Source organism: Pleurodeles waltl, chromosome 9 (assembly GCF_031143425.1).
Source record: "Pleurodeles waltl isolate 20211129_DDA chromosome 9, aPleWal1.hap1.20221129, whole genome shotgun sequence".
Taxonomy (NCBI): Eukaryota; Metazoa; Chordata; class Amphibia; order Caudata; family Salamandridae; genus Pleurodeles; species Pleurodeles waltl.
In genome coordinates this window covers 472,138,797-472,164,084 of record NC_090448.1, presented here as the reverse complement: position 1 = coordinate 472,164,084, position 25,288 = coordinate 472,138,797, and the positions used below count along the sequence as shown (strand labels likewise).

The 25,288-nt window shown below is 41.0% G+C and overlaps 1 protein-coding gene across 2 annotated transcripts in view; it reads left to right on the top strand.

Annotated features, from left to right (window-relative positions):
* Nucleotides 1-25,038, top strand: part of TRAF3 (TNF receptor associated factor 3) — a 392,193-nt gene extending 367,155 nt beyond the window's left edge. For both annotated transcript variants that reach the window (XM_069207300.1, XM_069207301.1), the window contains 2 exons: nt 13,855-14,023; nt 15,938-25,038. In XM_069207300.1, coding sequence (XP_069063401.1) covers nt 13,855-14,023; nt 15,938-16,509 — 741 coding nt within the window. In that variant the 3' untranslated portion in view covers nt 16,510-25,038. The remainder of the gene's footprint in view (nt 1-13,854; nt 14,024-15,937) is intronic.
* The last annotated feature ends 250 nt before the right edge of the window (nt 25,039-25,288 follow it).

The window sequence follows — 25,288 nt, the reverse complement described above, 5'->3', positions numbered from 1 at the left end:
ATTATGAAGGTGCAGACCGTTGTACCATATCCGTTTCCTTTTTTCCTTTGTCAAACTTTTTGTATGCACGTGACTCTGTGTGTATGCATGCGTCTATTGATTGATTGAAAAACCTTTGGTGTTATGTGTGAAAAAGTTTGTTGAGTTATAGTTTATTTCTTTTGCACAAAAAAACTTTTAACATATTTAAAAGTCTCTGAAATGTCTTTAAAATTACAGTAAATATGCAAATATGAAATAATACTGACCCTGGAAAGTTATGTTTAGCTACATAAACCGTGTTGCATGCTCCCACAACGGAAACCATAAACTGCACCCCAAATGCAGTGATTACGACCTCACTGATGATGTGACAGATGACCTCACAAATGACATTGATGACATCACTTGTGACATTACAAACTACCTTAACATTGACATGTGTAATGACATTAATAGGGATACAGCATTAATTCCTTACTTTGGATATGTATTGTTTAATCAATGTCCAAATGCATTGGTAGAATTAGTACGATTTGTGGTTTGTGTGAATAACCAAAACAAAGTCTTGCAGTGAGCACTTTTAAGGGTTATTTGCTGGCCCTTTCTGTGTTTACCGACCTAGTTGCCCTATTTAAGCCCCCTATTGTAATGTGGTTTATAACCATTCCCATTCTGTGCACTGTTCTCTACCATCTAAAACGGGCCTAAATTAGAAATCTGCATATTGGTACCAATAATTGCTTTATGCTCCGTGTCCATGTGTGGAATGCTTCAAACAAGAAACTGACATCTGTGTGCAGGCATGGCACTTATTAGAGGCTTTGCTCTGCCGCTTCTGGGAGGTGGTAAGATGGCAGTGGAGAACTTCACAGTGCCACCTAGTGGCACATGGGAGTACTACTAAAAAAAAGTCCAGATCTTGAGTGGCACCGGGGGATAATCATAAGGTAAGAAATTTGCAGTTACATAGAGTATCGGCCAGAAAGAGTGTTACCAAAAATGATTCACTTGCTTGGTATGAGAGTAATTAAACTTTGGAAATCCAGGCTAAATTTAGCTCCAGCTCATTTACTCAGTTTTTCAAGGTGACTCGGAGTTGACATACACTTTTTGGGAGACACATGACAATATTTGCATAATGGAGCATATGAGCCTTTCCAGTGCTTAAAAAATAGATATATTTACTTTAAAAGAAAAAAAAAGTTCTAGGCATATAACCACATTTGGAGTGTGTACTCTGCACTGCAAAGAGAAACATAAAATAATCTCTCCACTTCAGCCAACTGCCATCATGAGATAGAATAAAATGTTTAATGTATTACTTTTATAGAAGCTCTTTTCGCTATGGACAGTTTTCACATCCATCAGTAATGCGTGCAGCAGTGGGCAGTATAATATCAAGCCATTGCTTACAAGTAAATGAGAAATGAGGAAAAAGTGAGATGTGACTCCCTCTACTAAGCACTATTTTTGAATGCCACATACCACTTTGCCTTTCTTGCAGTTTTTCTTTCAGGGAAACTAGGTGCTGCCGACTTTGGAACAGGGAACCTGGAGCCAGATGTACTAAGATAGGATTCAGAAAAGGTTGTTGCAAAATTGTGCACTGACTTTTTGCGAATCCTATGGTATTTTGCGAACCAACCTATATACGATAACAAATTACAAACTGCAATGGGTTGTAATTCAACTTATCACATGAATGTTAATGAAGTAGGCCACAAATTTCCGATCCACTATGATTTTGTGGCATCACAGGGATGCTGGCCTGCAGACTACCATGTCTGTGATTCTTCTGGATAAAACAATCATTGTTTTTGAATACAGGCCATGTTCCTTAAAGGGTAACGGGATGTGTTTTTTTAAAATACGTTTTTAAAGCTATTTTTTAAGAGTAGACATTAAACCCTATGGACCACTGCTTACTCCAAAAAATGTTTTTTTGATCATTAACAAGGGTGAAAGGAGTTTCCATCCCGTTTATGTATGGTTTCTACCTCTGTTTAGGTGACAAAAAAATATTTATGTTTTGTAACCACATTTTGGTCACAAAACATTAGTACATACCATAAGGAATCGCTGTTTGGAAGGGACTCCCTAAACATGCCCCTTCTTAATAGTTTCCTAAACTTACTTAGCGAGTTGATACCGTGTTTAATTGCTAAACGAGTTTAGTACATTTGAAAAACACATTTTCTTGTTACAAACACTGTGATTTATTTAATCTCTGGGTTTGTGACCACAAAATGTGTTTGTACATCTTGCCATTGTTTTGAACCCTGGTGTTGACTCAGCACCCTGTGATTCTGGACAAATCACTTAATCTCCCTATGCCTAAAAAAAATTTAATTTGATTTTGTGGAATATACTGGTCCTAATTTAAAGCGCCGTAATGCCCTTGGGCAAATTTAGTGCTATATAAAACTGCCATAAAATTATATATATATATATATATATATATATATATATATATATATACATATACATATACACACACACACACACACTTTGCAGTGACGACTAAGAGCCTGATTACACTTTTGGAGGATGGAATACTACGTCACAGGTGTGACGGATATTCCGCCCTCCATATTAAGGTTTACATAGGATATAATGGAATCATAATATGGCGGACGGGATATCTGTCACGTTTGTAATGAAGTAACCCCTTCTGCCAAGATCTTAATCAGGCCCTAAATCATACTTGAACCCCATGTAATTCCCAGACCAGAATTAGTTATCGGGTTTAAAGAAGATGTGACAGCACAGATGGTGATTGCAGGTGTGTGCCAAGTTGTCAATTAGACTTTTTTCAGACAATCTGATAAATTATTTGTTTTTTAGGTGCTATTGGGGAGATGGGGGAAGGGCACGGATTGAGCGTGACACACCACGAGTCAGATTGAACCTGGAGTTTTGCACTGTGGCAGTATAAATAAAGGAATATGCTTGCATTGTACACACTGGGAATATGATCTAAGAAACAAGGAAATTAGATTATTTATCCAGGATCACACAGTTTGACTATGTTAAGAAGCGGGTATTGCAACCCCCGTCATCCAGTCCTTAAGTCTGCAACTTGATCACCAAACTGCAAAATTAGCCTTTAGATGTTGTATTATCCTACAAAAATATATATTACCCACAGTTTATGACATTGAATCTGTATTTTGAGAACCTTTTGGATTTCAGAGGACAAAAGGTACATACACAGACTGAATTCGCTGACTTTTTGTAAGTAGAAACTACTTCCCTGTTGATATTGAAGCTTTGTAAAACAGTGCAATCATTAATCACAATTTCTCAAAGAAGACACCATAATTGAAGTAAATACCTTGATTTTATATACTGTCTGTCAGCCCTCGCTTTGTAATTGTAACCCCTTCTACACGCAGTGCTGTGTTGCTTGGTAGCGGAGTTCATGGTGTTCCAATCATAGCTCCGTATAATGAGTCCAGGATGCTTGAGGCAGGTGAAGTGAAGTTCCAGTAGTCATAAATCGAGAAAATATACAAGGGCTGCACTCATTTACTTGGCAAGGGTCTGTCTGGCTCGACAAGAAGTGTGTGAAAAACGTCAGTGCTCCCTAACTCAGAATCCACTGCAAAACGACCATTTTAGGAGTCTGGCTATCATTAGTACATGAGGTGCAGTGGCACCAGGGCTCCGGTTTGAAAGGGGCCCACTACACGTTAATTATGCCTATCATGCCCTACCCAACCAGATAGAAGTTCACAGACTGCACTGGCAGCGAGTACCATGTCAGAGCTGAGGGGTGGAAGCCGGGGCCGCCAAATACCGCGCCCAGGGACAGTGTAGCAATGCACAAGGATGAAAGACCACAGGAGAGGGGGAAGAAGGAATAAAGGATGACATGAAAGAATGGTGTAAGGAAAGAAGAAAGGATGGATGGGGGAAGGAAGGAAGTGGAAGGAAGGGTAAGGGATAGATGGAAGGAACGGTTGAGAAGGAGGAGTAAAATATAGGGTGTAAAAGGAAGAAAAGAGTGGTAGAAGGAGAGTAAAAATGAAAGAGGGAAGCATGTAGTGTGAAGGAAAGATAGATAAAAGATACTCTTCTAAGGCGAGTCGTGCTTTCATACAGCACCATTAGTGGTATGGTTCAAGATGGGGGTGGGGGTAAATGTTCCGTCTGCCGCCTCGATGGGGCACATTTTCCTCGCTTACATTATACCTTGGCGCTGCACCACTGCGAGCCGTTAATTATCAGTCTTTCCCCGTAAATAGCCTCTCTTGTCGCCTCACAGCTGTGATGCAAAGAAGGTTTTATTTTTAAAAGGGGTCTCTGTGGTCGGTAACCCGAGTAGCGGCCGTGGCGCAGTCTCCTTTCCTCGGCACATGAGACTTGGCACACTTACTTGTACAGTCAGAGGTAATTCTAAAATGGGTATTGCGAATTCTAAGTATGGATCGTATGGCCCCAACAAACCGCCGCTGTCATTAGCCATGACGCACTGGGAATAGCCCTGAGGTGATTCACAGAGGGTGTGATGTCAGGGGTATACTTGAACCGGCCGATGAACCAGCAGGCACAGTCAGGCGCCCTGCTAGCCAATAGTGCAAGGGACAAAACGAGTGGACACCCCACATATTTCTAAATACTTGCATATCTACATTTTTAAAAGAACAGTGTGTTTCAGATTGACCTCTTCCCGTCCTGCGTACTTTTAGAAAGGCGTCATCTTCCAGATTTCTTTAAAATGATATAGTTATTTTCTTCACCAAGCGCTCACTTCGTCAGTGTCGCTGAACGTAAAAGGAGTTAATACTCTGCGATGCTCATTTTATTAACCTCGGATTTTGGGCTCGGAAGAATAAAACACCAAGCCCGCCGTGCTGCACCCTGGAAGCATGAGTTGCAGGCCTCTCACGGATCTCTGCAGCAGGTGAATGAAGCCACTAGCCTACATTGCACATGTAAACAGAAGGCCATTAATTTCCCTACGCTTTATATTATATTTTTAATATCCCACTTAACCATCTTTCCAGTATTGCCATTAAGTTTTAAATGGCTCTTATTTCCTGGTATTTTTGTTTTTTAAACTTTCCTTTCTAATACAGTACATTAATTGAACCTGGGTGATGTCATGTCACTGGCTGTTTGACATAGATTTGACCTGCTTTCTGAAAATCTGTGAGCGGTAAAGAATGAGGTGAATGAAGCACCGGATACCCGCCTGCTGCTGCGTGCGTCCCGCGCGCCATTTTCTGTAAGTGCAGGACGCCGGATGAGCGCCTGCAGTACCTCCATGGTGCGCATTGTTTGCCATGTATCATGCAGCCCTGGCTTTTTAATCCCATTTGACGAAAACAGTGAAGCGATTATTACCCTGAATGTAGACTTGTATGGAGCACAAATGCTTTTATTCGTGGAAACTGATCGTGCATCCCGAAAGGTCGAGGCAGCATGACCCACCGTAGAATAACAATCACTTAGTTTTTCTGGGTATTCTCAATTAAGATATATATGAGGATATTTGCCATAGAATGAATTTCAATGGAGATTATTTGCACATTTGTTGGCCGTAGAAAAATCCCGACTGGATGTTACTGGATTTTACTATTCGATGACTCCACAAGCCAGTACCTACTGTGAAGTAGACTAGAATTGTGGAAAAGTCCCTCTGGAACAGTATTTGTCGTGAAAATCCAAATATTAATAGTTAGATGAGAAATAAGGTGAACAAGATTGCATCATAGTTGATCCACTAGATTCTTAGTTTATTGCGAGCAAATTAATTCCAAAATTAGTAACATCAATGATAAGTCCGTAGCAACGACACAGAAGCATCAGCCAACACGTGTTTCACCCCTAAAAGGCACGTAAGCCAGGGCTTTCTCAAGGCATTCAAATAGAGTACAGCAATACAAGTCAAACCAATTATTTCGGAATAAACATGGTATGAGTTCTTAATCTTGAAAAAACAAGAACATGCCAAGAAACACGTCCGTCTCCTGATAAAGACCGGGATACTGTTCCAGAGGGACTTTTCCACAATTCTAGTCTATACACTTGTACCTCAGGAGGACCTGGGTCCATGTCCTCCGGTTAAGTCCCCATATACCACTTAACTATACCATTCAGGCAATTTATACAGGAAGCTAGTGCTCTGGACCCTCTCCTTTCATTGGAGTTTTGCCTTGTATGCAACCTACTGTGAAGTAACCTGTGTCAACTCTTGGAATGATACTTGTTTTTGTGTTAAAAACAAGCAACTGGACAGCAGTACAGCAATGGTGGATCAAGGGTACTATAAGCTGTAATGGAAGCAAAGAGGCCGGTGTCCCAACTCCCTCATTTGCTTAGTAAAAAAAATTCATTTGGATGCCATGGGCTCCTGACACCCCTCGGCCCTATCCCAACTGCATGCGCAATAGCTGTGCTGTTGCAATACAGAATGTCCTGTGTATCAATTGCATAGCAATTACACAGTCCCAGTTCACGAGGTTCATCCTTTCCTGGCTTTTTCCAGCAAACAGGACTTTGCACGGTGGCAATCAAACACGCCACATATTTAATTTGAATTATGAAGTGACTAATTCTGGAATTCAAACTTCTTTTTACTTAAAAGTCTAGGACTGGCTCAGTATATTGTTTACATCATGGTGCCTTGTGTAACGCTTACACAGAGGTATTCTGCTCTGAGTTTCACTCTGCTGTGACCTCACAATAGTTGATAACGACTTTTCTTATGCTTCCCCACAACTTAATAGCAGCTATAGGCTACAGTAGTCCCCAAGAAAGATAACCAATAGTTATGCAAGTGCCATTTGATTGGCTGACAAATTCCACATGGTATGACCTCATAGAAGTCCGCTGACTTTCCAGATTGTTCTGGGGTTCCCTTTGCAGATAGGAGTCTGTTTCTGCTTATGATTGTTTGTTGCAGAAATTGTCTTCTGGACTCTCTCGATTAGGTGGATGTGTCTTATTCATTTAGGTGTGTGCCCATGTTTTTAGTGTGCAAGGCTAAGGTGGCGGGATTTACCACTTGCATAGAAAGCTTGTAAGTCAGTACCAATACCCGCTGCCCCTAAAACAGACATGTATGTATGTATGGGTGGCATTTTGGTGGCGGTGAGTTTACGGGGATTGTCAGGAATATGGTGTATCTAAGTTATTGATACACATTTGGGATTCAGTGTAAGGTTCTTTTGGATGACATGCTATGGTATATTAAAGGCGGCAGGCTAGTTATCAAAAGTAGAAAGCGCAGTGCAGCAGCAAACTTGAACTGTGATATGGGTAGAGTATGGAAGGCTTGCAGAGGGATGAAGACAAGCGGACCACTGCATTGCTGAATGTTTCTAGTATCAACTTGGCACACACAGGATGTAAGTTCAGCTAGAGATAGGATACCATAAAGTGAGGGCTTGTTCAGCTTGAATCTAGAGAATCTGAGAATACGTGGTCAAAATTAGCTTTTCCTTGGTATCGGACAATAGTCAAACTTTTTTCTTCGAATTAGCTCTTCTCTCATTACCAGGTTGATCACTGGTACAACTGTTAATCAGGTCTATTTTTTTGTAAATGTGCACTATGCTGTTGCCTCTATGACTAGGTCTGTGCTAGATAAATACGTTTGCTAAGTGGAAAAAATACTATTGCGTCATTCCTTCGTCTTCACATCTTGTAGCACCCTAAAAGAGGATGCTGCGGCCACGGCTTCCCACACACTTCCAGGCGCTTTAGGTACTTCTGTACATATTTTTTACAGCATGGAGCTCTATCATCAGCATCAGTTGCACCCGGTCCCATATTTATGTCATAGGTCAAATGCTTCAAGGAACACTAATATAGCCAGTTCTTTTCCTTAGACTTCTTGCCCCACAAGTGTTATTTTTTGTGGTGGTTACCCTCATCTTTTGTACCCATGCTAGATATGCAATTACCTGTCAGCTAGACTGGTTCAGAATGGATTGTACAAGTTAACTAGCATCTTAGAGGTTCAGCCTTTATGGGAGTTGCAGGCCTTCTTGGCTATGAAGCAAAGCGTGAGCAGATTATGTTTACACCGGGTCACCAGTGGGCTCCATAACCTGTTCTTCCCAGAAGCGCATATGAGTTTCCTAAAGGTCTTGAGCAATTAGTGGAAGCTCTGATGATATTTCCATCTACAGTCCCTCGCATCTTAGACTACATTTGATCCCAAGGTGCTAAAGTGTCTTTTTCTGGAAGAAACACCAGTTGCACCAAAACAGCCACTGTATCAACATCCAGGCATCAATCTGAGTTGATACTGATTCTGCTTTTGAGGTTGTAGCTATTCTGAAGATGGGCACAGCATTCAACATCACAGTCATAATATTGCCTCCGTTTAGATACGCCCTAGGTATACATCTTCACATAAAACTGTAAAGATATCACCCTGTGCCTTTACTTGTTTTCCCAAAATTTATAGTTGCACAGTTCATCCTAGTTAGGTTTTGCTTAAAACAACACAGGTCGACCTGTAGTGTTTTTTTCTAAAATCCTCATTTTCCGCATCCAATTTATTTTTCAAAAACAGTTTTGCCCTCTGTGACTTGTCAACAACCTATATCCATTGGATTTTTCGTTTTTTTACAAGTAGCCACTTGCCTTTTCGCACAGTCTTGTTCCATTTTTAAGCCACTTTGGTGTAAGGTTTTCTCCTTTACACTTTTTACGCAGGCAAGCATGGTGCATTAAATAACCTCTTTGGTTCAGGCCACAGTTACAGGTTGATGTTTTGCATTCAGCAGCTCTCTTTTCTTTTTTTAATAGAATCTCTTTATTAACATATAACATTTTACATCAGCTTTCCATCGGTGAGAATGGAACACTGCTTACATATACAGGTCATCAGTAATGCAATCAAAGAAACAGTGCTTTAAGAACTGTTAAGAAAGCTAGTGCCGTCTCTAGTAGATGAGAAAGAGGAAAGTTCCTTGGTGCACCAACATGTTGTTAACAAAAATACAGTAAATTCCTGTGTAGGAGTCTTCGTGCAGCGATATAGCATTTTTGTGCTTCTAATTGGAAAAGGGATATGTCGAACATGGGTAAAACAAACAAGGGGAAAGTAAAAAACAGGCAAAGGCATTGGGTCTCCAGTCGATGTCTGCCCAGGCGGGGCCCTCCAGGGAGTGCCAGGGTCGAAGATAATGTGGCCCAAGAGTTGTCGGTGGGCCCTATAGAAAAGGGGGTTATGTGTTCCTAGTCTGATGAATCGAACAGGTGTAAAGCTCGGAGCCTGGGGGTTGAAGACACAAGTATTCAAGACGGGACATGTGATCAACGAAGGGCGTCCAGAGATGTAAAAACTTTTTGTCAGTAAAGTTCAGTTTACTGAGAGGTCATCTGTTCCATGAGAGGTCATCTGTTCCATGGCCATGGTGTGCCAAAGCTGTGTGAACCAGGATGCTATCGGTGGAGCGATAGGGGACTTCCAGGCGTGGGCTATAAGCTGTTTGGCTGCTCCAGTCATGTGAATTATAAGGTGCCAGAGAGGCAGGGCGTTTCCCCAGTATGATTGTGTGTTAGTCTGCCGTTATAGGGTAGCCCAGAGTGCCCTTTATATGACTCAGGATTTCCTTCCAGAAAATGATGAGAGGAGCATGCCCACCAGATATGATGGAAATCACCCTGTCGCATACGACAACACCAGCATAAGGGAGAGATTGTAGGGTAGATGGTGTGTAAGCGGGTGGGAGTGTAGTACCATTGAAGATCCTGTATCTTGTCAGGGACAGTTTCTGTGGATGTTTAGAATGTCCCTCCATTACTGTTCCCACTGTTGTTGTGTGATATCTGGAGAATCTTACCGGGTCCATTTCCACTGATATGGGTGGTAAGGTACAAGGGAAGACCGTTGGAGGACTTCATATGTTTTGGACACTAGGCCACGGGTGCCATTGAAGCTTCTAACAAGTGCCTTGACAGTGGTGAGGGAGCGGGTAGTGCCCAGTGCATCAGTGGGGGGGGGGGGGGGGGGGGGGAATGGGGGGGGGTTGGTGGGGGGGTTGGAGAGCCCAGTGCCACAATTGAAAATACTGATGTGGGCAGAGTCGGGGAGGCGGAATTCAGCTTTGCATTGGTTGAATGTCTTGATAGTCTCACCTTGAAACAAATCTTGAAGGGTCATACATTCGCCCAGCACCCAATCTGAGAAAGAATCTCGAGGAAGGGCCGGTGTGAACGGGCAGTGGGAGTGTTCTGGGCCGGAAATGTGGTTAGGCCCTGTGTTGTGGCTAATTTGTCCCATATCTTCAACACTATGCATGTAAGGGTGGCCATATTGGCGTTGCGAGGGCGAAGCTGTCTCGGGAGCCACGCAGGATCCCAGAGTGGGCAACAGCTCTGTCCATGTGTACCCAGTGCAGTGTTTTTTGCTCTCGCGCACCACCCACTCTGAAAGGTAGCACAGACAGGCTGCCCAGTAGTAGTCCTGTAGGTTGAGACAGGCAAGACCGTCCCGATTTTTGGGGAGCATGAGTAGTGCAGTAGATACACGGGGTTCTTTCCCTTCCAGATGAATGAGCAGAGATCTCCCTGCATCCTTTTGATATCATCTGAGGGGAGAGGGGTGGACAGTGATTAAAAGAGGTAGGCTAGTCATGGTAGGATGTTCATATTAACAACATTGATGCATCCTAGCCATAAAATTTGGAGAGGTCGCAGCTCCGGAGGTCCTCTAGCATTGCCCTGCGCTATCATTCCCAGTTGACTCAAGTCCATAGTGACAGAGAGTTTGTGATGGTGAGGCCTAAGTATTGTATGGAGTGGGAGGAGCATCCAGCAGCTTTCAATGTGTAACACTTGACGCCCAATGGAAGCATATCGAATTTTTGCTTTTGTAAAGAGGCACAGATGCACCAGAACTGGATGCTTTCAAAAATACATTTAAAATCCGGGCAGGACTTGTACTTGCTTGTTTTTCCAGTATTAGACACACTAATTACCCAACTCAGTTTCAATCTTAGACAAGATCCGGTTATCCAGAGGAACTTGTATCTTTTACTTTCTGTCCTTGTATGCATGTGATCGTCTTGTTTCCCAGTAAATGTCTCCCTAATAGTTCCTTCAGATTTAGAAAACAATTTGACCTAGTTTGTCTAGACGTTTATAAATGCTTTAGTGCACTTCTCATTCATAAAGACAATATTTGTGAGCACACCCAACAACAAAAATCTTCCCCCACGAGTCCCAGAGATCTTATTCCAGATGGGTATATCCACTTTAGCTCTCAAAACTGTCAAAGTGATCTTTATCTTATCTTTGCTGCTGAATAAAGCACTTGATCCAAATATCTTTTAAGGTCCTACCAAGGGCAGTTTAGAAATAAAGAAATGTTTATTACTTGTTATTCTTTTATCAGCTTAAGCTCATCCACTTTTTGTTGATAGAGCTGTACATCTAGATTTTCCCATTACAATGCTAGACTCGAGGTCTTTTTATTGGAGTCCTGGACCAGGCAGTATCAGTTGTGGATACTCTCATTCACCGCTGGTGTTTCAGTCTTGAACCTGTTTGCAATTCTAGTGGATATTCAAGCTGGTTCCAGTGTACACTTTCCTATCCAAACCCAATGAGTTGAAAGAGTGACGGTTCACTACAGGAGGTGGTGGAAGGTTTAGAATCCAGATAGTGAATGACAGAAGTGATTGCACACTATGGTCTCAGTGACTAGTCAGAGCGATGGCGTTTCAAAAACAAGCATTTACAAAGCCAATTGGTATGCTTCTAACACATGTAAAAGTTATTCACAAATGCTGTTTACATGCATTGAATTAACAAATGCTATTTGTCAGGTTAAAGCCAACCCTATTGACCGCCAATCCAGGGGAAAAGTAGCAAAATTATTGCTTTATTTATAGTATGATTACAGGATATAAAGGATGAATGTGACAGAGTGGATATTGAATGTAAAATAGTCTCTCGTGCATTCTGATGGTAGCACTTCTAGGAAGGTGGAGTGATACACCAGACAGTAGTACTCCGCTGGGTGAAACCAAAGTCCATTTCATGTATATTTTACTTGATTCATAACAATACATCTTGTAGACATCTGCTCCGTCATGTCGGATCTAATCATACGTGGCTTTAATTTGCACGTAGGAAAGGAGCCGTTTATAATAAAGCACAACACAGAGCTATAGAATGTCCTAGCACCTTTTGGGGAAGAGATGCCACCCCCAACTATACCATTTCGTTGCTCTGTACAACGGAGGACTAAGATTGAAATGTTGAGCTGGCTCAGCACATTGAAATTCTCAGCTCAGCTTGCAAAACCTCAGCTCGAGGTTTTACAAAACATTTATTCATCTGTGTTAGGGGCAGAGGATCCAGGTAGAATGAATAAGTCTGTTGTTACATGTCTTCTATTTACACACTTCTAAGTGTAGTAAGAGACAACTCAATGGGTTTGACCCCAGGTGGAAACCCACCACTCAAATACATCGAAGGATCCATCCTAAGTGGAAAAGGGTGGAATAGGGTACCATGACAGTGATCACTCAAAGTCTTTATGTCAGATTAAAGGGGACCCCTGAGCGTGTCAGCATTTGTTGCAAGACAATGGATGCCGTTCAGGTGGGAGATCAGTCATTGTTCCAGCTGGTGTTGGATGTTATTAGAGGAGTGTACAAATGCTGAAGTTAGACAAGCAGACAACAGTATGCCACCCAGAAGTATCATTCCTCACATGAAGCTGACTTTTAGTAGTCTGTATGTAAGGTTGATTTGGGCTCCAGTGGATCCTGGGATACCCCTTGTATGTGCTAGTTCACTTCTTGGGGATGAGGTGCAAATTGCAATCTTAACAGTAACTTTAGATTGCAAAATTTGTGGTACCACTTGATCTACAGAAGTTGTTTGAGTGGTTCCCACATGAGGGTGTCTAGTGCTGGCCCTTGCAACATTGCACATTCCTTAGCTTTGTTATTACAGCCTGTTGTAAGCTGCATCTTTAACTTTGTTAATTTAAAGTGAACCAGAACTACATTTCACGAAATGTACTGGTTCAATGAAAACAGAGGACTGGATGCATAGCGATGGGGCATTTCACATTTAAACCTAGCTGCGTAGTTGCCATTGCGCTTGGCATTACCTACTGATTTTGAGTTTTGCAGTGGAAAATGGGGCATAAAATAGTGGCGGCTACCGCAAATGTCAAGGGGGGAGGACGGGGGAGGAACAACTTCACAAATATATATATTTTTTAATGTACCTTTCCAGTCGCTGCGGCTTGCCCCCATGCCCTATTCTTCTGTTTTCCCAGCATTCACTGGGACACCAGCACAGGCTTCACAGCAGTCCTGGTGCTGCTTTCATGCTAAACCTAGCTTGAAAGCAGCATCAGGATTGGTCTGAGCGGGTTGGATTGCCGCCCAGACACAACCCTGGGGCCTGTGCAGTTTCTCCAGCCCGACTGTTCAACACAGCCAGGCTGTAAAAAAGTAATTGCACGTTGTTTGGCTGGCCTAAAACCGCCGGTAAAACACACATACACTCTCAGGTACACTCTCTCCTGTTCCTCCCTCCCATGACCCAGCCCCTCTCCTCCCTGCACTGCTGGCTGAGCCAGCAGATGAAAAATAAAACAATATTAAACTATTGTTTTATTTTTCATCTCTTGGCTGGGGGTCGCCCCTGGAATATGGTAAACTTGTTACTGCAAGGTTTTGCATACTTTTCCTGCGCAGTTGCCACCAATGTTTTGCTGCTGGTAATGGCAGATTTGTCCCCTTCCTATAACGGGAAGGAGTAATTTGAGTTCATGTTAGTTGGAAGAATAGGCTGACGGAGAGAAAAGGGCGAGAAGCGGTTATGATAGTTTTGTAATTTCGATGTTAATAGTTTTTACTTTTTTTCCACGCATATTCCATAAAGAGGGTGATCGATGGCCAAACAGAAAAACTGAAGGACCTGGACAAAGAAATCCGCCTTTTACGCCAGTCTGGGGAGGAAGCCGACAACATGAAAAGCAGTGTGGAATCTCTTCAGATCAGGATGACGCAGCTGGAAAGTGTCAGTAAAACCGCTGCTTCCCGCAATTCAGGTCAGTGATGGGCTTTCTCTTTTGGCATGGTTATCCTTCACGTGAAAACTTCTGCTGGGTTATCCTGATTAGTTGTGTAATTCTCTAACACATATTTAGCTCCTTAGACGCCCTCTAGTGCTAAGAAAAGAGTTGAAACGTCTTATGCTTCAACAAGCTTCCAGCAAGGAAGCCCGTGCAGTATTCGATGCAACCCCACACTTGGAACCGTACCTTGAGCATAGTGCAGTTGTGCAAAAATTGGTTTGCCCATAACTTGCCACACATGTAGCCAGGGGTGTAGTTTGGTTAGTAAGATTGGGGGGCGGGGAGGGGGCAGGGGAAAGGGGGCGGTGAGCTGTAGATGTCCCGACAATCAAGATGGCATATAATGTTAAAATATCTTATATCACAAGCAGGGAGCAGGAGGGGTGCTTAAGAGGCAGTGGAAAAGGAGAGGTATGCGAATTGGTAGGAGTACTAAGTGAGAGGAACATAATATTTTGTAAAATACTTGAACATTTTTAGTGCTTTCAATATAGAGACGCGAGAGAGCGTGTGTGTTTTTGTCAGTGTGCATAAATGCCGTGTGAAATCCGACAGACACCTCCCCCATGCCTGACTGTAAGCAACTGTACCCCACTATTCTTTAGAAAATACATTTATCAGGGGAGTGCAATACCCCAAACACCCACCCTGAAGCTACGCAGTGTCAGAAACGAGGGGGCGTCCTTTGCATGACAGGCTGAGGCGAGATAAGAGCAGCCCGCAGAGATCTGTGTGCCTGGCATGGGCGCTGGAAGTAGGGGGTCTATGGATGCTGAAGTTCAGAAGGTGAATGAGCAATGAAAATGCCTTTACATTTTTTTTTTTTTATATAGTCACATTTGCTAAGCTTTCAAAAACAGAGGTCAAATATCAGGTTGTGTCATATGACAAATTGCTCTTTATTCTTCTGACATGTAGACTGGTGTTTACATCTCTTTCGTTGACTGCAAAGGTGGAGGATTTAGTAAACTATGTATCAGTCCTTCGGGGACACAGGGAGTATGAAAACAAAAGCTGTAGGATGACTGTTTTTGTACTGGCTCACAACAACAGTTAAATGCCTATAAATGAACTGTGCAAATATTTTAAAACATACCAGCAGTTAGGAAAGCCCAAATGTGGCTCCTACACTTTGTAGTCCTTATTGTCTTAAGTAACATTTTCTATACATTTATTTACACAATTGTATGCCTCATTGACTCCGAAAAATATATGTTGTAAAGGGCTCTGACACTCTTTTATGTTGGGATGAGGAGCAATATAAAATAAATAAACCTGGGCGAGGAGCTAAGGAGATATGAGGGGCACCATTGGTGGGTGGCAGTGAAGGAATCTATGAAGTAGAAAGAAGGTCACTGCCAGGTGGGGTACCAACAAACATTGGAGCACCGAGTGCCATCAATGCTGAAGCAGGCACTGGGAAAGGGGGCACTATCCTCATGGGTAAAAAAAAGTGAAAACATTCAGTATGGAATACACTAAGGCTTGTATTCTCGAACGTGCCTTCTTTCGTGTGTTCCACAGAGGTAAACTGCATGGCCTCTACAGCCAATGGACTGTTAGCAAGAAGAAGAGCGTCTTTCTGGGACTGTCAGAGTCTAAAACTAACTAGTAGTGCAAAAAGTTTGAAAAAGTATTGTATACAGTAGAACACATTCTTGGCCTATCAAAGTATCCTAATGCAACAACAGATTGTGATTACAGTATGTAACACCAAATTACACATTTTTAAAAATTATAACCAAAGCTTTGCCTTTATTGGTAGTGTTTTGTTTGATTTGAAAACATTGCCTGTAATTTTCACAGCCTTGACACTCATTGATTTATTAAACGTTTCATCATTGTTTACAGTTTTAGAGAGTGAAATTTTTTTCCGTTCTTCTTCAGGTGTACTTGAAACACAGATAAATAGACATGATCAAATGCTCAGTGTTCATGATATACGGCTGGCCGACATGGACCTCCGATTCCAAGTTCTGGAGACTGCCAGTTACAATGGAATTCTGATCTGGAAGATCCGAGATTATAAACGGCGGAAGCAAGAGGCTGTCATGGGAAAGACCCTGTCCCTGTACAGCCAGCCATTTTACACCGGATACTTTGGCTACAAGATGTGTGCTAGAGTTTACCTGAATGGAGACGGGATGGGAAAAGGGACTCATTTGTCGCTGTTTTTTGTGATCATGCGTGGAGAGTACGATGCCCTACTTCCATGGCCCTTCAAACAGAAAGTGAGTCTCATGTTAATGGACCAAGGACCCTCACGTCGTCATTTGGGGGACGCTTTCAAGCCAGATCCAAACAGCAGTAGTTTCAAGAAACCTACTGGAGAAATGAACATTGCCTCCGGTTGCCCAGTCTTTGTGGCCCAAACCGTACTGGAGAATGGGACATATATTAAAGACGATACTATTTTTATTAAGGTCATAGTGGATACTTCGGACTTACCCGACCCCTGACATGGTGGGTGGTATTGCAGAAGAAACGGTCAGGTCGGGTTTTTGTACCATCCAGTCTTCAACGAGGAGTCAGAACGCACAAGGAGGTGCCTTGTGGCATGGAAGAGAGCCGGACGGGGTAAAAGCATAGGCCCCCATGTAGAGGGCTGCTACACGTTCAACAATACAAAAACACTCTGGGCTCTCTTAAAACAGGGAGGGAGGGTGGATTAGCACAGATCAAGCAACATTTAGGGTCGGTGGGGTTGTTTAACCAATGTAGGGGTTAAGAAGCCCACTAACAAAAGCTAATATGGTTTTCGCTTCTGTTCAAATTGGCCAATTATTTGGTAATGAAAAGGCAATGCTGCTATTTTTTTTTATTAAAAAAAAGCATGAAAGGGTTTCTAATTCTTAAAAGAAGCAAATGTCGGAAAGGTGCCAGGTTTCCACCCTGGGGACGATCACACCTGGGAATGTTGTAGTTGTGTTTGAGTAATAATTGAACAAATTTCCAATGGTGCTCATATCCTCGCTGCAGTATGGTCAAACTCAGCGTAATCTGGTATTTTTTTTTAACACCCATTTTACTATCTTTGAGTATAGTAAGGACAGGGTACATAACATTCTCAAGCCACCCAAAGAAGCTTGTTTTCACCTTCACATAGCCCCCACAGAGCATGATTCTTTGAAATGCAGCCGTAAGGACACCACAGACAGTAGCACAGGGTCAGGTTGGTGTACTGTGGAAACTTGGCTTTTTTATCATATATAACACTCCCTGAAGTCAAAAGAATAAAATAAATAAGTGCAATGTTGTAGCAAATATGTTTCCATAGCCTCATATACCTTGTTCATCAGACATGCGAGGAAACAAACTGTGTATCCAATTTCCCCCAAAAAACAAAACCATAGTTTATTTTTTTATTTAGAATGCTACTAGGAGGAGTTACTAAATACATCTTTGTTTTTAAGACAGTGAATAGGCTGATATTTCTTAGCAGAAAGACAGAATAGCAATCGCCGGTTAACAAAGAAAAATCTTTTTAACCTGCTGTTATTTCTCTTTTGAAATGTAAACCAACAATATAAATATATATGTCGTAGTTAATAACACTACTGCACTGTTAAGAATAATCAAAAGCTCATCGATGCTGTGCATCATTATCAGATTTCAAATTGTTTTCACCCTAAACTAGGGCATTTGTTGAACTTTGGAGTTCTGAGTCAAATACATTTGGTTTTTACAGATCTACCCTCTGCAACCAAATGAGTCTACTACATGCGACATAAATATGCAAAGGGTTGTTCCATAGGTGATGTAGGTGGGGGTGGTGGGTAGAAAGTTTGTGAAGAGAATGCTTGCTTACCATCTGTGTAAATGACCAGTAGTAAATCCATGCCCGCTTTTCGGGAGGTAGACAAAACCAATGTCTTAATTTAGAGACTGGGGTTCACAAAAGCCTTACATGTGCGGCCCTAGTCTCATGCTATGCGCACATTCTGGGATCATTTTCAATTTAGTGGAAACTAGAATGTCATGTACATGTGAGATCATGTTTGTGTTTAATTCCATAAAATGCACACCAGTTAAGGGCTCATCAAACCAAAGTCTGTTTTTCTGGCTTCCGCACTTTACTCTCAAGTTCAATGGGAGAACAGAAAGTCCTGCCTTTCCTACACGGTCAACACTTTAAGAGCTTAAGATACTGATAATTCTCTCTCCTTGTTCTTAAATTCTTTGATATGTGTTGAATATGTGTTAAGGACCTGAAAACCTCGAATTGGAATGAAGAAGCAGTTCTGCAGTTGCTTCGCAAGCATTTGCTTAACTAAAAGCTAGACCCTTTCTCTAAAGTACAATTTAGATCTCTCACTTATTTAATAATTAGGAACTTCAACATTAAAATCCCTAATTATTACAAAAGAGAGAAAATTATTTTGATATTAAAGATTATAGCTCTCCCTCTTTATCTTTTTGGTGATATCAACATTTCCACTACCTAAATATTATAGAGGCAGAGATCTTAAGTTGCATCTCATTGAACATTTGAAAACTTAGACTTTCTAGCAGGACACAGCTATGCTTCAAAGAAAGATGCACAGATAGCCCAGGTTTAAAAGTATGCTATTATGAACTGTATACCATAGAAATGTTCAATAATATGCACCTTAAATACCACCCTCTAAGATATTTGGGGACTTCATCTTTGACATCACAATTATTTTCTAGAAAATTGAGATGTAAGTTGTATCTTAACGAAGATTTCAAGACTAAAGACTACAGTAGGGCATTTTCATCCTTGAGCTATTCTGCATAGCTATCTCCTAGAGTGTGTGATGGCTCTGAAAGTTAGACCCGCTGCACCTTGGGCCGTTCACTTCAATTATCATATTTTTTTTACAGGAATAATTCCATTTTCCTTTTCACTGGGTGTAAATATCAGGAATCGAAATGATCCTTCAACGAACTGTTTTAGTTGATTTTCAGATGAGTGTTTTTTGTTTATATAATTATTTTATTTTGTATTTATAATATCCTACCTCTCAGTGTTTGTTTTTGCCAGAACTGGTCACTCGCTTCAGCTTCTCTTAAATGTTTGGTGGATAATGAAGGCGATGACATTCAAGAATTGTTGAGAACACCGAAAAGAATTTATGATGAAGCCAGATAATTAGCTTCTTGTCTGATTTAAGGTTACCCATTTCCTTTGAGTACTGGATCGTCTCCTAGGACTCTCTACGCTAGTTGTGCACATAATTTTCAGATTTATTGTGTTCTGGTTCTCCCGACCTTACATGTAATCACCTCTGAAATTCCTGTTTTTTACGCAGATCGTGGTTCCACTTGGAATGTAAGCTTTTCTTATAGTAAAAGCATTCACCTAAAGATGAACATGATCACAAAACATTGCCACTTCCATTCTCTCTGTGTGCAGAATGGACTTCCTGTATGCGACTGAATGCAGTCCTACTAATCCTTTTTGAATCATAGGTAGGACACATTTGTGTTATTCTATGCTGATATCTGCTTTTCTTTTCTATCGGCCATAAGTAGCTTGTTGGAAAATGTCTTAACAGTGGTTCTGCAGATCATGAGTTGGGATGTACCGGTGCAGTCTCTTTAACAAAGAGGTGTTAAAGGGTACAAGCAAGCAAGGCAGGCTGGATGATAATTGCTAAACCAGTTATCGATTAACCTGCTGTATCCATTTAGCAACTCGCCAAAAAAATGCAAGATTCATAATTCACTAGTGGGTGATATTCATGTCCACGGCCACATTGGTTTGTCATGCAGTAGAATGGCTTGTGTTCCAAACATTGTGAAAGAAGCAGCCCCCTACAAAATCTTCCAAAAACAGAAGCAATTTTGACTGTCTCAGATTCTGTAGACTTACACAGGTTTCAAGTAATGTGTAACTGGGGTTCTTAAATGTAGACCATTGTGCATTACAGCCAGAATTTTCCCTCAAGTGCGTCATTTGTACTTGGTCAGTTATGTAGGTTTATTTGATGTGCTGGGTCTGCTGTTGGTACATTAAAACCTTTTCATGGAATTCTGCATACAACTGTGCTACAAATAGCACTCATGCTGACTACAGAATACCTTTCTATGAGCCTGCATTAATCATGTTGCATTACATAGCGTTTGAAGCAATCTGTAGTGTTTCTTCTTGCAAGACCAACAATTCCTCTGTCACTAGCTAGATTCCTAAAAGATGTTATACTGGAAAGGCAAGATGTTAGACCCCCAGTCTTCTACTTTTTTTGCATCTCTTCTGCTATAGACTCCCTGTGCTTTCCAGCTTATTTGGTCTGAGAATATGCTGTATATGTATCCTTGCCTCGCACAGATCCACATCATCACCTACATCCAGTGATGAAGTGGTAGCCAAACTGCACACACATTCTATCAGTTACAGTTTGATCAGAAGGTAACTTAAGCTGGCATCCACGGTACCCAAACCACATATATCAGAAGCAGCAGTACATCCTCCATTCTACTTTTCCACTTCTGAACATAAGTATATTATTCCTGAGAAACTAGTTTTCAGGGCAGTAACCCTATTGTTGGTCTTTTTACTCTACTGTGGTTTATGCTACACTCAGCCAACATCACCATCACAGCTATCAATTCTAATGGCTATGGTTAGCATTTTAGCCTTATGGGAATGTGTAGATTACTCCTGTTCTCTGCTCCTGCTGTTAGAGGGTGTTTTATTTGTTTTGCTGTTTCTCCTCCGCAAGCAAGGAGCAGGGATTTATATCATGAACATCTTTGTGGCTTAATCTCCTTTTAAGCTCATGGTCACTGTTACTTGAACGTTTGCCACTCTAATCAATTTGCAGAGATCGTACAATACTTGGTTGATGTTTCCATCCTTTTCATACTTACTCTTCAACCAAGAGGTTTTTCAGCCATTTTTATTAGTAGTTCTCTATAGTGAAGGCAACATTGCATACCATGCTCATGAGGTTTATTCTGAGATTTTACTTTGTATCTGTTAACAAGCTTTGATCTTTGAAAATTTTAACTTCCGTTCAATTGGCAAGCAAAATTCGATTTCCTCATGGATTTTGTCCTATACAACCAATTTCAACAACGTTATAGATTTCACACAACACATCCTGCCCCTCACCAACCCAACCATAATGTAGGTGGCTTTCCAAATCACCTCCCTGTTGCAAACATAAATAGTACAATCTCCTCGACCATACCAGAAGGATTCTGTGAACACTACGTTGAGTGCTGAATATGGAAAGCCACATATGCATTAATTTCCACACCTTCTTGTGAAACGCATTTTTCTGCTGCATTACAGCTTTTAAGGACCGATAGTTATGGTACACAAGTCGGTTAGGTGTTGGGAATTTGGACCCCATGAGAGACAGAATTTATATGTCTCCGGACCCCAGGTTGTTCAAACAGCCAATTTTTCTTTCCTGTCACACAGTGAGTATAGTTTCAACACTGGAGTGACTAGTTAGGCTAGACTTAGCAAACGCCTAACCTTTGTTCTTCTTGGTGAAATACTCGTGTCAGTGGACTTTAACAAGGTGTTCACGTTGCTGACCAAGCCCCTTATCACCCATGTTATCTATAAGAAGCGGCACTTCCTGTGTCATCCTTATAGGTCTTCCCAGTTTACTACTTAACCTGACTTTATTGGTATTTAAGCTAGTCACTAACTTAAGGAAGCCTCTTATGTAGTTATCCAGGAGCTCATTCTTCTACAAAGACAGTCTGACGTTCACTTTCAGGAAATTTCCTAGAGATGCACTGGTCTAAGTAACACTGAGTAGAATTCCATACCTATCAGGCTTCCGCTCAGCATTGTGAGTAGAGGCAAAATGAGATATGATGGCTTCAAGCAAAACAGCTTATATAAGGCTGAACAGTCTGCTTAACATGACTCAGTTGTAATGCATTTGCTTTTTGCTCTACCCCAGAAGTATCCTAGAAAAAGACGACTATTGCTAAATAAGTTTAACTAGATGTGCTTTCCAATAGTTTGAACTTCCTGATTATATTAATATCTGTTTAGCACTATTAACAAAGATCACAGCCCCATTCCACAGCCTGCCCTTACAAAGTCTAACTTCATCACTCAGCAAGAACTTTTTCCTCAGCACAGATTTTGTTGCTTTATCATTCCTTTTTTCTGTCTTCCCTCTCCTTGAGGACACTCCCAGACATAAGTATCACAGCAGTGGTTTGGGGATAAGTAGAAAGATTTAGAAGATACTCGATGGGATGCTTGAAAAGCCTTGTGCAATATTTCATTGTATCAGCCCAGTTACTAAAAATGGATGACACTTAAACTGTCAACAGTGCTGTTCTCAGAGAATCATAAAATATTGAGGCTTTGAAGAGTAGCAATAGTACCCACAATTTAGTGGGCTGAGAGTTTTACATTTTGTCATGTTTCAGTATTGCTGGGTTCAGGAGTGACTAGTCATCCAAATCAGTTTATGCTTCCAAGAAATATTCAAGGTGATCACTGTATACAAAAACCTAATATTTCTAATTTCTGACAATGCCCCCTTCTCTCAAGCACGTCTACTAATGTATTTTTCGTTTCCTCTTCTTTTTAGTTATGGTCCACAGTAGCTTGGTGTGCAACAAGTTGTACTCTGTAGATGCCGTGGAGGTTCTAATAACCATTGTACCCATCCATGTTATCTTTTCTGAACAGTCCTGAAGGGTTATAAGGACCATGGCAGAGATTTGTCCAAAACCAGGTCTCTTGCATGTTGATTGGCTGAGCGAGGTTGAAGCATACCACCTTCTCGCCCTACTAATTGAAAGACTGTAAAATTATGAGCCTCATAAAAAAACTATTTAAGCACGATTTAGATCTGGGCGGAGGAGTAACTTCGTCACAAATGTGACGGATATCCCGTCCTCCGTATTGCGATCCCATAGGCTATAATTGGATCTCAATAAGGCGGGCGGAATATCTGTCACATTTGTTACGGAGTACTCCTCTCTGCCAGGATCTAAATCAGGCCCTTTGTTTTTAATACATGCAAGGTGTGGTGTATAGAATCATTGTGGATTTTAGTCAGGGCCCAAACATCCTAATCAGTGGTGTCCTACTAAGATCTGTTGCACTTTTTTGCCTTTTAATGTAAGACTCCCCTGTTCTTGTAATCATGACAGTGACCGGAATGAGTGATATGCATTACAGTACTCATTTAAAATACTTTCCTGGAGGTAGATGGTGCAGTAGGATACTTTATGCAGTTGACAGCCACATTCAATCTATGTTTACTTTAGAGAAAAGAATTTGGGTCTACTCAAGGTCCTTTACATGATATTTCTAATCTCAAGTGTTAATAAATTGCACGGAGAGCTCATCATGTCCTTATCAGTTCTGTAGTCTTAAAGCCACACTCTAGCCTTTAAGCACACAACCATGGATGTATTTCAACCAGCCGAAGTGAACAATCTCTTATTTGCCTTCATGTCACAATAGAAGGGCCTTGCATGGCGTTTTCTTCGACATTTAAGGATTGATCTTATCAGCTGGCTGAACCTTTTATTTTATCTATATTTTTATTCCTTTTCAGGGCTGGCCTTCTAGCCCTCAGCACATATGCCTTTGCTCAGAGTGCCCTTGAATGGTACTCTTGACCATTTCATACAGATTCATATCTTTTTTGGTGGAAGCCAAAGCAGTGTATACTTTGTGGGAGGCATGAGAGCCAGTTCCTGCTGTTTGCAGTTGCCACTGGCATGCATCACTGTGACAAGGGATACAGCGTCACAGCTTGACGGCCAACACATTGTACAAGCTTTCAACAAAAGAGCAAACTGTGATATTTCTGCTGTCTGTTTTCCCCAATTCAAGTAAATCAGATGTGTTGCTCTGTATTTTCCAAGGTCGAGCCGTTAGACAATGGTTCCTGGGAGATTTTTGGAAAGATCTTTGTAAATCTTTCAGTTATTGACCCACAGCTCTGTGACTTGAACGGAAATTGACAACCACAATCAGACAGTGATATATATGGTATATATTGATATTTTTTCAAATAGATTACTTTATTTTGTGCGTTTCTTATAAATCATATATATTTATAAAATAATTTATTTAAAAGTCTAATGAGTAAGTGTGTTCTGAACCGAAACATATCACCTAGACTTCCCATTGTACCATGTATGTGCAAAAATGTTTCACATTGATCTACAAAACTGTGGACATTTAAAATTCTAATTATGAATAACATCCTGTTGTTATTGGTAAAAGCCAACTCAAGTCGCTTGCGATCAACTACGTCCCCACACGGAATTAGTCTCATGCTATTACTGCTCCTCTATGAAGAGGTCATTCATTTCCTTAAGTCTTCTTCACCGTCAGTGAATAAAACAACTGGGGCTATTCTAATAGAGCCTCCATCCTTCCCACAAACCAAGTTTACGCTTCTGGATCCTGGATACCTATTGCTCGTTTCTTCTGTCAGTCTCCTACAGATTTGCTATGTTTTATTTGAACTATTCTATCTTACTGAAACGTGGAAACATTTCAGACTGTCGTACTCTCTCTGCGATGTGAAGCTTCTCTTATTGGTGCTGATAGACTTTACAGTAATTTCTAAAGAACATGTGCGAAAACATGACCTAACTAATGAAATGATATTCTTGTTGGAAAAGGTAGAATTGCATATTTTCTATGTCATCAGCAAATAATTTCTATTGTGATCTAATAAAGCAAATAGTATAGACATTATTGTATAAGATTTTATAATCTTTCCTTACGCCAACCGCATTGTCAAATACGATAATATATAAAAGGACACATTGACATGTGACTGTATTTTTATCTGTGTATCTTATGTTCTAAATTGGCAATTGAACATTGTTCATCCCAATAATGTACCCTTTGTTTCTCAGCTGTGGGCATGTTGTTAATTAATTTTAAATTAACAACCAGTCTATATCTTCCGGAAGCATTACTGTGTTAATTGTGTATCATGCTGTGTATTTATTTCTGTTGAGGTCTTGCAATGTGCTTGTCGTGTTAATGTTAATAAACTACATTTTTTATATCGTAGTGGGCTGATCATTGAGCTACTGGAGATTGCTGAGTATTTTGAACAGATTGCCCAATGGAAACCACATTGTTGTGAAAATGTTATTCCCTTTGTGCAGTGTTTTATTGACATTGCACAAACCACGAACCCTCTCTTGTTAGTAAGGCAAGTAATTAAAATATATGTCAATAAAAGGTGCCACTTAAATTAAAATTCAGTTCAGTATTCTCCCTTTGGAATGATATCCAAATGGATTCCACGTGGA